We start from the raw sequence: 12276 nt of genomic DNA on the forward strand, positions 1-12276 counted from the left end.
AACTGGGGTCCCCGTGGTGGCTGCTGGGTTATAGGCGGGATTACCCCCTGCGTCACACCCAGCATCCACGGTGCGCTTTCCCAATGAATGGGGAGAGGCAGAGCGCGCGGTGGATGCGGGGTGTGACGCGGGGGGGTTCGTGAAGTCAGCGGATGTCAGAGCCGGCTGTAGCCGGGGGTCACATGATGCCTGTGAGCGGCCAGTGATAGCGCCGCTCACAGGCAGTATCTGCAACGTAAGTTAATTACAAAAATCCTTATGGGCCCCAGGGGGATACATTGGGGGGGTAATATAAAGTACTGGACAACCCCTTTAACTGTTGGTATGGTGTTCTTTTCCTTATAAGCTTTATTGAGCCGACTGTAAACAAACTCTTGCTTTGCATTGTTTGAAAAGATCTATTTTTGTTTCATCTGTCCACAGAACATTTTCTCAGAAGGATTGTGGTTTGTAAAGGCACTCTTTGGCAAAGATCAGTCGTTCCTTTTTATGGCTTTTCTTCAGCAATGGTTTCTTCCTTGGCGTTCGCCCATAAAACTCTGCTTGGTTTAGTGTGTGGCGTGTGGTACTTGTTGAAACCATGACCTCAGACTGTTACAGGTTGGCCTTCAGGTCTTTGCACGTTTGACGTGGTGTTTTTTCTACCATTTGCACTAACCCTTGAAGACATCTCTTATCAATTTTCCTCTTTCTCCCACGTCCAGGGAGGTTCTTGACGGTTCCATTCTTGGCAAACTTCTTAATAACATTGCGCACTGTTGAAACTGGGATACCAAAGTCTTTGGAGATGGCCTTATACCCTCTGGAAGTCTTGTGTTTGCTAATAATAGCAGTTCTGATGTCCTCAGACAGCTCCTTTGTCTTCAGCATTGTGACAAAGGAACAGTGCCTACCATGTGGCTTTTTGAAACAGTGAAGTCATCATTCATTGGCTAATTCATGTCACATGGGCACCGACAATTAATCACAGGTTAATCTCTTTTGTGATTTACCACAAGCGAGTTAAAATGTGTTTCCATACTAAATTCATGTAAAGGGTACCAATACCAGTGTCACAGCAAGCTTTAGGTTTTTCTATTTTTCCTTCCCATTTTTTTTGGTTTAAAATTATTGTTTATCATTTGCTCTTTTGTATTTAACAGGAGTGCTCTATACAAAAAACTGTTTCACTTGATTAATTTTTTTCAGGAGATATTCCACATTATGTACTTAAACTTCATGGGTGCCAATAACGATGATCAGGACTGTACATGCTCATGGTAGCACAGTGTATTAGTGGTTAGCAGTATAGCCTTGCCCAACTAAACATTGTTTTAACGCCTCAATCTAGATACTATTAACCCAACTCATAAGCCAATAATAATTCATACTTTTTTTAGTAACAAAAAAACGCTATAGCAGCATTATGGAAAGAAAAGTCGGTACCCATAATTAGTGAAGTCATAGATAAAATTACCTTACATAATTCCTATGAAAGAAGCCATGCAATTGCGAATAATTACTACGACTCATATTATAAAAAATGGAAGACCTGGATTTGTTCTACTCCTTAAATATTGACCTTTCATTATTCCTCTCTAATTATAACTATGATTAGCAAACTAAAATGTAAAATGGTTTAACCACTCTTATATGTATGTAAACAATACTGTTAAGATTGTAATTTTTACCTCTCCCACATTTCCTCAGACTTTCCCCCCTCAGAATATTCCCTAGTAAAGCAAATTAAGAACCTATGTCGTCGCACTTCCCCTAAGTACTTCCTTTTCCCCTTTCCTAGCCAATTTGTGTGTTAATTAAAATGTTAATGAAATTGTTTGAAAAAGCACTATAGCCATGCAGTGCTGGGGTCCTGGTCCACCAAAGACAACATCTGCAGGAGTTTGTATATTCTCCCTGTGTTTGAGTGGGTTTCATGCCCCACTCCCAAGACATAATGATAGGGATTTTAGAACGTGAGCCCCAATGGAGAAAGTGATGATGATGTCAACAAAGCTGAGGAAACTATTGGTGCAATATAAGAGAGTAAAATGAATTAAATGATAAGGAATATGATGCAAGACTAATGGGCAGAAGCACAATCCCTAAAATCAGCAATTCCTTGGAAGTTTGTTATTTTCTATGGTTAAGGGTCCACCACAGACTATAATTGACTTACAGGCCATTTAGTAGGATAATTGCATGAGACTATTACTCCTATGCAGCTTTAGCCGATCATTGTTAACAGAAGAAGGAGAAAATATAGGAAAAAAAGAGCTGTTCTTCTCTGCAATAACTGACTCCCACATTCAGTGCTAAATGCAGAACAATTTCGTGATATATTTAAAAAAAATACCTGTCAGGAACCAAACATAAACCTGCCCTTTAAATATGTATTAGTGCTGCTTGCAGAGATTGTAGCGTGGATGCTCTTGTGATCCTGGCAGCATCTATGAGGATAGCCCTAAACAACGGCAGCAGTATGAGAATGCTTTTATCTCTCTCTGGTTCTAAGAACTTTGTGGATAATGGTTTTCTAATCAAATCCATAACTAGCGGTGATTCAAAAGCCGCCGCTAATATCAGAAAACTGCAGATGTAACATCATCACTCCAGTGAAATCAGCCTGTGCTCTTCCCATTAGAAATGGTACATTACAGTGATTATTTATGAGCTGTCCATCTTTGCTATTTTTAGGCTATGAATGAGTTATCAAGGAACAATATGCCGTAATATCACTTCTGTTATTAGAGAATAACAATAAAGTGGTGTGGAATTATGAAGAATAGATACAATGTTGCTCTCTCTCTCTTTATGAATATATGTATTGATAATAAAAGCTAAGCATAACAATGCTCTGACTGCATCTGAATATTGATCTACATGGGACTTGTACTCCTAGTAGTTCAATATTTTGGACAGTCTTGTAAAATCTAGGAACTAACCATTAAATAGCAGAGTCTTGTAAGTAGCATAGCCCTAGACATAGTTGTACAGGCTGGGCTATGCAGTAAAACTGAAGATAGGATACTTTATTATTTGATTTTCATTCGTTTCTTTGGACCATGTGTATATCTCTTAACATTAGTTATTTTTCTTGATGGCAAAAAGAAAAAGTTTCCAAGCTTTTGGTACCCTACCCATTAGATAGTGAAAAATAGATACACTAGGTTACAAGAGGGATTGAAACTGTGTGCTGTTTTTCTCACTGATCCATTCACTTAAATGAGAGATTTTGATTTACAAATTGGTTCAAAATAGGACATTTCTCTATTTTTCCTGACAATTAGTCTGAAAAAAAAAAAAAAGTACATGTGAACATGAAAAAGTAAAAAACAAACAAAAAAAAAAACAGATAAAATATATATGCGAAATACGGATGAGCGAATCGGTCCTTAGTCTTGAACAACTGTGTAAACTGTGCACCTATTACATTGGCACAATTTTTCCATGGCTTGCATAACTCTGTTTGAAAATGTGGCATAATGCAACATAAGTGATACACAATATGCTCTGGGCACACAGTATTAAAGGGAATCTGTCTGTAGGATGAACCCTTCTAAGCCGTCTATATGGCCATGTGGGTAATAGAAAATTGAATAAAATTATAACTTTATATCTGATATCTTATTCCAGAAGAATCTACGTTTTTCTTAATATGTAAATGAGCTACTTTCAATTAAACTAGGTGTTACCACCAGTGTGAGACATGTAGATCAGGAGAGCAGACTTTCTGTCATTACGGTATATGTCTCATTGGTCTCATTGGTAACTCATTTCATTTACAATAGGCTCTGGAGGTGGAGTCTCCGGGAGATCAGGGTCCAGCCCATAGATCTTAACAGGTAATTTAGATATGAATAAAAAGTTGATTTCTCTGGATTAAGACATTGGATTGCAGATATCATTGCATTCCGCTTCCTATGACCTATATGCCCATATAGACGACTCAGGAGGGTTGATCCTACTGATTCCCTTTTAGGTTTATATACAACAAAAAAGCCTTGTTAAAACACCTATGGCAGTTACATTAGGAATTACAATTTGATTCAACTGTTCCTAAGAATTTCTTATTATAACGAACATCAGTCATAGATGAGGATATCTATGAAAGTATATCATTCCGTGCAAAACAAAACTGTAGAATTCATCCATCTACACACTTAACACATTGTCAGAGCAATATCCTGCCATTGCGACATAAAATAACTCAACTTACTGCTCAGGAAAGGCCCCATCATACGTGATCAGACTCTTTGACTTACATTACAGTAATTAATGTAATTTTATAGGGTAAAATGTCTATTGTGAACCGCTTTCGGGCTATTGTGGGCCTTATTTTTCGTTTTACGTAGTTAAAGCTGTATGAAGGCATGTTTTTGTGGGATCAGTTGTTTTTATTAACCCCATTTTGGGACACATAGCTTATTGAATATTTTTTTGGGAAGAAAGGGTAGAAAAAAAATACCATTCCGTTTTTTATGTATTTTTTTTACAACATTGACTGTGTAGTAATAAACAGCATGTTGTTACTTTAGGGCAAAACCAAATTGATATAGGTTGTTCTAATACTTTTTGTGTATAAAACGTGGGGAAAAAAAAAAACATTTTTTGCATTGCCACATTTCAAGACCCTTAACTTTCTTATTTTTACGTCAACTTATCCATATGATTATTATTTGACATTTATTATTTTTTTACAGGGGTGAGGGAAGGAAAATAGCAACTCCACTATTTTTTACCTATTATTTTCACTGCTATGTGGTTTAAGTGATTTGTTATTTTTTCTATGAGTAATTGCAGTGGTACCATATATTTATCTATTTTTATTTTATTTATTTTTGGAGGGGGGTATTTTTTCTAATTACTTACATTTTCTAAAATGTTACTTTTTTTATGGCACCTAGGGTACTAAAAACTGCAATAATTTCCCTGTATATTTAAAGGGGACCTGTCAGCTAATTCATGCAAACCGAATCAGGGGCATCAGGAATCAGAGACCAACACCTACATTCTAAATATGTTTTACTCAAAAATGTTGCGCTGGACAGAGAAGATAGGTGAAAGTGCGTCTGGGGATGATGTGACTAGTCCAAGAGTCAAGTCCACATAAACTTATCCTAGCCCATTCACTAGACTGACAGGGCTCTCCCTGCAAATGTGTATAGGGAACAATCTGTCAGCCCACAGGAACAGGGCAGAGAGAAGCTAGCGGTGACCTGCCTATTGGACTTGCCTAATGGCAGGGATGTGGAGTCGGAGCCCATTCTGGTGGAGTCGGAGTCGGTATAAAATGGATCAAGTCCGACTCCTAAAATATATAATAAATTGGGTACAGTAGTACAATGCAGTTTGTGGAGAACATTTTTTCATAAGAATTTGGGAAAGTTATGAAATGTCTTATAAATGTCTATTCCTGATCTAAGGGTCTAGACTTTTAGCTGAGATGAATCTGTGCTACAGTAAATTTATCACGGAAACATGAGCCATGTATGAGGGAGTCAGAGTCGTGGAGTCGGAGTTGGAGGTTTGGCTTACCAACTCCACAGCCCTGCCTAATGGGCTGACACATGGAGTTTCATGCCACATCATCTAAGGGGTTAAAGGTTAAAGAGCCAGGATCGGATATAATTCCAATCCCGACCAATGTAGCAGAATGCTGGGTGTATATTACAGCTGGCACCCACTAGTGATGGCACAGGCACCGCACCTGTGCCAGCCACTCTACATATGCTGGACATTATGTCCTATAGTGATAAGAACAAGCAAATAAATGATCTATCCATTTACTGGGGTAAAATATATATATGATTCGCACCACTCGCTTTTATAGTAGTCCAAGTGTAACAAACAAAAATGTGAAAAGAAATCACTAGAAACTGGTTGTACTGGCAGCGCTGACCTGCAGTTTTTTCCAATTCTTTTTTTCCCCATGAAAGACAATTGCAGTTCTCCCCGGGGGATGTTTTCTTGCCCATCTTCTTACTCTAAAAAGGATTTAACACTGGACTGTAAACCTTAGTATTTCGTTTTTTCTTAACATTTAGCTGTAGTTGGAAAAAAATTCTTCTCCCAATTTGCAGTTTTCTTGTAGACTGCAGAATGTTTTACTCCGGGGGTTCCTTGTATTTTACCCTCAATCTTTACAAGCCTTACATGGGGTTCTGCAGAATTACTGCAGCCTACTATTACTCTCACTATGCTTTATGGTTAGAAATGTGCTTCTATTGCTGTGTAGTGTTCGACTAACATCAAACATATCATGGTTACTGTACAAAACTCACACATAGGCCGGCTGCAGACAAGTGTAAGAAAAGTCATGAAAACTTGGACTATTTTTTTCTAATTTTCATCCGTGTGTCCGTTTTTTTTAACGACCATGTGACATCCATCTGTGATCCGTTTTCATACATGTATACTAAAAAAAATGTACATGATCATATACAGCTTCCTAGGTTTAAAACAGAAATGTGTCCGCAAAGATCGGATGGCAAGCGGATGTTCTGGGGTTTTTTACACACCCATAGACTTGAATGTGAGTCTCATCTGAAACTCGGAGTAAAGTAGTGCATGCTTAGATTTTTAGTTCTCACAGATAGTTGGACCAAGAGAAGAATCGTTCATCTGAAAAGCCCTATTGAGTAACATGAGTCAGTGTGCTGTCCGTGTGCTATCTGATCGCACACGTCCGATTTCTACGCTCGTTTGCCTGAGCCCTTGGTCTCATCAGGCCACAGAGCCTTTCTCACATGACACCACAGCTTCCCACTCTTAGAAAGCTCCAGCGATGTGATAGACTAAGGCGAGATTCACACAACCATGTCATGTCTATTTTTACATCAGTGCAAAAAACAATTTTTTTTTCTCATGTGTCATTTGCTTTGCCTCCATGTTCCATCATCCGTTTTTAAACATTAAATCAGGTACACGGTCTGCACTTTTATTTATCCATTAAGGCACCACTCCACACCACATATTAGTGCTGGAGTGAAGCTACTAAACTAAGGTCCCTGTCCCATCTTATACTTACCCGCCGCCATCTTCCTCTCTTTTCGGCGTTGCTCTGGGTCTCGTGACGCCGTCTTCTGACAGCAGTTCTGACTGGTCGGAAGTCAGGAGATAAGTTACAAGCTCTCAAAAGAGTTAGAACAAGGCTTTCATAGACTTGCATTAAATTGTGACCCACGGCTCACCCAGGAAACACTGGAGAGATCCTGAAGGACACCGATGGGAGCAGCGGCAAAAGAAGGTGGAGACGGCGGCAGGTGAGTATCAGACTAGGTGTAGGGGCTTTAGATTAGAAGCACCACTCCAGCGCTGCAATAAAAAAAACTGGAGTGGTGCTTTAACTCTTAATGGATCAATGAAAAAATGGAAGAAACACCAATGAAAAACTAAAGCACAAAGTCTGTCTTCCACGTTTCATCTGATTTACACGGATCCCCATAGACTTTAATGACCGAGTCTGAACAGGACATGCTCTGAGGATCACGGACCCCATTTTAAAACTGATGTGTATATAGATTAATACAACTCTATGGGTCGTTGTGCTGCCCAAGAAAAAAAAAAAGATTTGCACTAGGAAGTGTCACACAGATGTGTGAATATAGTCCAAATGGCTGTTGCATCTTCCAGATACAGGTGTATTATACAACAATTACTTTACATAACAAAGGAGTCATCATTTAACTACTTATGTGAATTCTAAAACTATTTTGTCAATTCTAGGGTTGATTTAAATCATTCATAGTAAGGGTGCAGTCAGATGGCCGTACAAATCGCACCGGGATCAAAACGCAGTGCACGGACTGGCTAGCGGCTCTCCCAACCCAGTGTGACAGTTTCATCTATTTCTATACAGCAGTCACACTCTGGACAGGAGAGCCGCCAGCCAGTCCGTGCACTGCGTTTCAATCTCGGTCCAATTTATACAGCCAATTGACTGCAATCTAATAAAGATGAATAGTTTAATAATTGCATCAATTATACAATTTCAAGTAAATAAAATTTTACCTTGACTTGTTGTAATAATGCAAAGATAGCTAAAAATATAACCATTATTTTAATTATTATTTCAGAAATCACTAAATTACGTGAAAATAAGAAACTTTGTAATATATCTTATCAGAGAAATCTGCTTCTTCTTCCTCCTGGACTGATCTTTCACTTCCAATACATGAATAAAATCAGTAAAATCTGCTCTGTATACAGTGAAGACAAATTTTTCCATTACTGAGACAGATGACAGTTGGTGTTCACAACATTCTATGGAGAAGAGAGGGAGGAGCTAGAGGCAGACACAGACATTCTGCTGCAACAAGTTACAGTTCTTCATAGAACTTTAAGAGCACCAACTGCCATCTCCTATCTCAGTAATGGGAAAATCTTCCCTCTTGACAATTCTTGAGGTGAAAGAAATCGGTATGTTACAAAGTTTGTTTATCTTCACCACTACTATTGATTTATGAAAAAATTAATTAATTAAAATGACAATTACTCTTTAACAAAACCCACAATGATTTAGGTGTCCCAACACAATATTGAAAAAATAGAAGGGCGATAATTACTATTATATATTATTAATTATAAGCTAATACATGCTAACATAAATGATTTGATGTAGTTGAAGGTTTAGGGGTTTAAAAGTAATAATAATACATTTTATTTCTATATTCCGCAGCACTTTACTCCAAGTCCAGGCAGATCACACAGTCTTTATAGATAACATTAAACATTTTAATATTAATTAAAAACGCAATTTTAGTAAGGTCCAACATTAAAATATATGACTCAACTTATCAAATATGAAATAAAGATGAAAGTTTTTAACAGTATCAGTAAGTCTCCTGTGGGGATACTAAAGGCTTACAACCCAAGAACAGCTTTATACCTAAAAATGTGATTAATCGTAGCATTAATGTGCAGAAGTGCAGACTAGATAATATGTGGTGATGTCAGGGTCGGCATATGGAAGCACGTATTGTCTACTATGTGTGGGTCCGGGCCCAGCGTATTGAGCAGATGACTGCAGCAACCATGGCCGTGTCCTGTATACTGGCCAACAGGCAAACGGTACTAATATCTACTGCACTCTGAGCAAAATGCAAACACAATATATACATATATATTAAATAAATAAATATATATACTGTGTGCATATGTATATATATATATATATATATATATATACACACACACACACACACACACACAGTATATATATATATATATATATATATATATATATATATATATATTTATTTATTTTTTTATATGGAGAACATGAAGGAACACAATAGCAGGTTTGGATTTTATCACACTGATGCAAAAGACGAAACAATATTCTGGAAAATGATTTTTTTTCTGCCATCCGCTATTCTCTATCATGGATGCCATTAGTTTCTTACTTTAGGTTTGCATTGCATGTGGAGATAATAATAATATTTCTTCCATTGCAGACAAGCCCTGTCCTTGCTATGTGGGAGAGCAGGGTACCTGGCACAGGGCAGCCCATGTGGTGATACAGGCTTTCTCTGTGCCCTCTGCCCCTGTGGAAGGTGCTTGCTGTTGTTTAGGTGCCAGTGTCTTAAGATGTCTGGTACAAGCCGTAGAGCAATCACTGGTAACATGGAGGACAGACCTGTCAGGGTGCAGTCATGTCAGTGCCCCCATCTCTGTCCCCACAGCTGGGGCACCAGCAGCAGCCTGGCACACCAATGCCACCCACAGAAGCCCATGCTAGAAGCTGGCTCTCACCTGCAGCCCGGGGGGGAGAGGGAGTGGAAGGTGGAGAGAGAAAACATCTCAGCTCGATCCGCCATCTTCAACCTGAGCTTCGCTGGAGTGAGAGCGGCTCCTACACAGACACACCCTGGGGACCAGAGCAGCAGAGTCCAGAGGACGGTGAGGCCCGAGGATGACGGCAGAGACAGCGCCCAGTGACAGTCTGCAGAGGAGTCACAGCAGAGGCGCCGGCATCTCCCTCTCAGGGGACCAGCGCTCCCTCCCGCGCCCAGCACTCTGCTCCGGGCGATGGACGTCTCCTCGCCTCTCACAGCGCGATGGCTTCGCTGCGGTTTGATGCAGTCACATCCAGGAGAGACTGCACAAGCTGGTAACCAATGCACAGAGTGGGGGAGGGGAGCAGGGAGGAGGTGGGGGTGGACTGGGAGGACGGATGGAGGAGCACACAGTGATGGAGAGGAGCTGTCCGCGCTGTGGTGCTGAACCTGCTGCCAGGACATGCGCAGCTACATGAGAACAGTCTGCCCGGGGAGAGCTGCGCCACACGCGCCAGGCAGAGGGAACAACGGGAACAACGGGCACATGGGCTGACGTCACTGACGTCACCGCACAGCTCAGATCCTGGAAAACACCTAATCCCTGCTCTGGAGTGTTTACTGCATAGATTACAATAACCCGGCATATACCATAAACCCAGAGCCAGCTGCTGGGAGGGAGGCCAGTGCTACAGCATGGGGAGGGAGGCCAGCGCTACAGCATAGGGAGGGAGGCTAGCGCTACTGCATAGGGAGGGAGGCCAGTGCTACAGCATAGGGAGGGAGGCCAGCGCTACAGCATAGGGAGGGAGGCCAGTGCTACAGCATAGGGAGGGAGGCCAGCGCTACAGCATAGGGAGGGAGGCCAGCGCTACAGCATAGGGAGGGAGGCCAGCGCTACAGCATAGGGAGGGAGGCTAGCGCTACTGCATAGGGAGGGAGGCCAGTGCTACAGCATAGGGAGGGAGGCCAGCGCTACAGCATAGGGAGGGAGGCCAGCGCTACAGCATAGGGAGGGAGGCCAGCGCTACAGCATAGGGAGGGAGGCCAGCGCTACAGCATAGGGAAGGAGGCCAGCGCTACAGCATAGGGAGGGAGGCCAGTGCTACAGCATAGGGAGGGAGCTAGCGCTACAGCATAGGGAGGGAGGCTAGCGCTACAGCATAGGGAGGGAGGCCAGCGCTACAGCATAGGGAGGGAGGCCAGCGCTACAGCATAGGGAGGGAGGCCAGCGCTACAGCATAGGGAGGGAGGCCAGTGCTACAGCATAGGGAGGGAGGCCAGTGCTACAGCATAGGGAGGGAGGCCAGCGCTACAGCATAGGGAGGGAGGCCAGCGCTACAGCATAGGGAGGGAGGCCAGTGCTACAGCATAGGGAGGGAGGCCAGTGCTACAGCATAGGGAGGGAGGCCAGCGCTACAGCATAGGGAGGGAGGCCAGTGCTACAGCATAGGGAGGGAGGCCAGCGCTACAGCATAGGGAGGGAGGCCAGCGCTACAGCATAGGGAGGGAGGCCAGCGCTACAGCATAGGGAGGGAGGCCAGTGCTACAGCATAGGGAGGGAGGCCAGCGCTACAGCATAGGGAAGGAGGCCAGCGCTACAGCATGGGGAGGCCAGCGCTACAGCATAGGGAGGGAGGCCAGCGCTACAGCATAGGGAGGGAGGCCAGTGCTACAGCATAGGGAGGGAGGCCAGCGCTACAGCATAGGGAGGGAGGCTAGCGCTACAGCATAGGGAGGGAGGCCAGCGCTACAGCATAGGGAGGGAGGCCAGCGCTACAGCATAGGGAGGGAGGCCAGTGCTACAGCATAGGGAGGGAGTCCAGCGCTACAGCATAGGGAAGGAGGCCAGTGCTACAGCATAGGGAAGGAGGCCAGCGCTACAGCATAGGGAGGGAGGCCAGTGCTACAGCATAGGGAGGGAGGCTAGCGCTACAGCATAGGGAGGGAGGCCAGTGCTACAGCATAGGGAGGGAGGCCAGAGCTACAGCATAGGGAGGGAGGCTAGCGCTACAGCATAGGGAAGGAGACCAGCGCTACAGCATAGGGAAGGAGGCCAGTGCAGTATAGGGAAGGAGGCCAGCGCTACAGCATAGGGAGGGAGGCCAGTGCTACAGCATAGGGAGGGAGGCCAGTGCTACAGCATAGGTAAGGAGGCTAGCGCTACAGCATGGGGAGGGAGGCCAGCGCTACAGCATAGGGAGGGAGGCCAGTGCTACAGCATGGGGAAGGAGGCCAGAGCTACAGCATAGGGAAGGAGACCAGCGCTACAGCATAGGGAGGGAGGCCAGTGCTACAGCATGGGGAGGGAGGCCAGTGCTACAGCATAGGGAAGGAGGCCAGTGCTACAGCATAGGGAAGGAGGCCAGTGCTACAGCATAGGGAAGGAGGCCAGTGCTACAGCATGGGGAGGGAGGCCAGCGCTACAGCATAGGGAGGGAGGCCAGTGCTACAGCATGAGGAGGGAGGCCAGTGCTACAGCATAGGGAGGCAGGCCAGTGCTACAGCATAGGGAGGG

General features: G+C 43.3%; 1 protein-coding gene across 1 annotated transcript in view; it reads right to left on the reverse strand.

The window, feature by feature from the left end:
* MAPK8IP2 (mitogen-activated protein kinase 8 interacting protein 2) overlaps window positions 1-10237 on the reverse strand; it is a 113222-nt gene extending 102985 nt beyond the window's left edge. The window contains exon 1 of the mRNA XM_073652626.1: window positions 9736-10237. Coding sequence (XP_073508727.1) covers window positions 9736-10223 — 488 coding nt within the window. The 5' untranslated portion in view covers window positions 10224-10237. The remainder of the gene's footprint in view (window positions 1-9735) is intronic.
* Window positions 10238-12276: the final 2039 nt, after the last annotated feature.

The sequence above is a fragment of the Phyllobates terribilis genome, unplaced genomic scaffold, assembly GCF_046119375.1.
Source record: "Phyllobates terribilis strain yellow unplaced genomic scaffold, ASM4611937v1 Scaffold_11__3_contigs__length_659146591, whole genome shotgun sequence".
Taxonomy (NCBI): Eukaryota; Metazoa; Chordata; class Amphibia; order Anura; family Dendrobatidae; genus Phyllobates; species Phyllobates terribilis.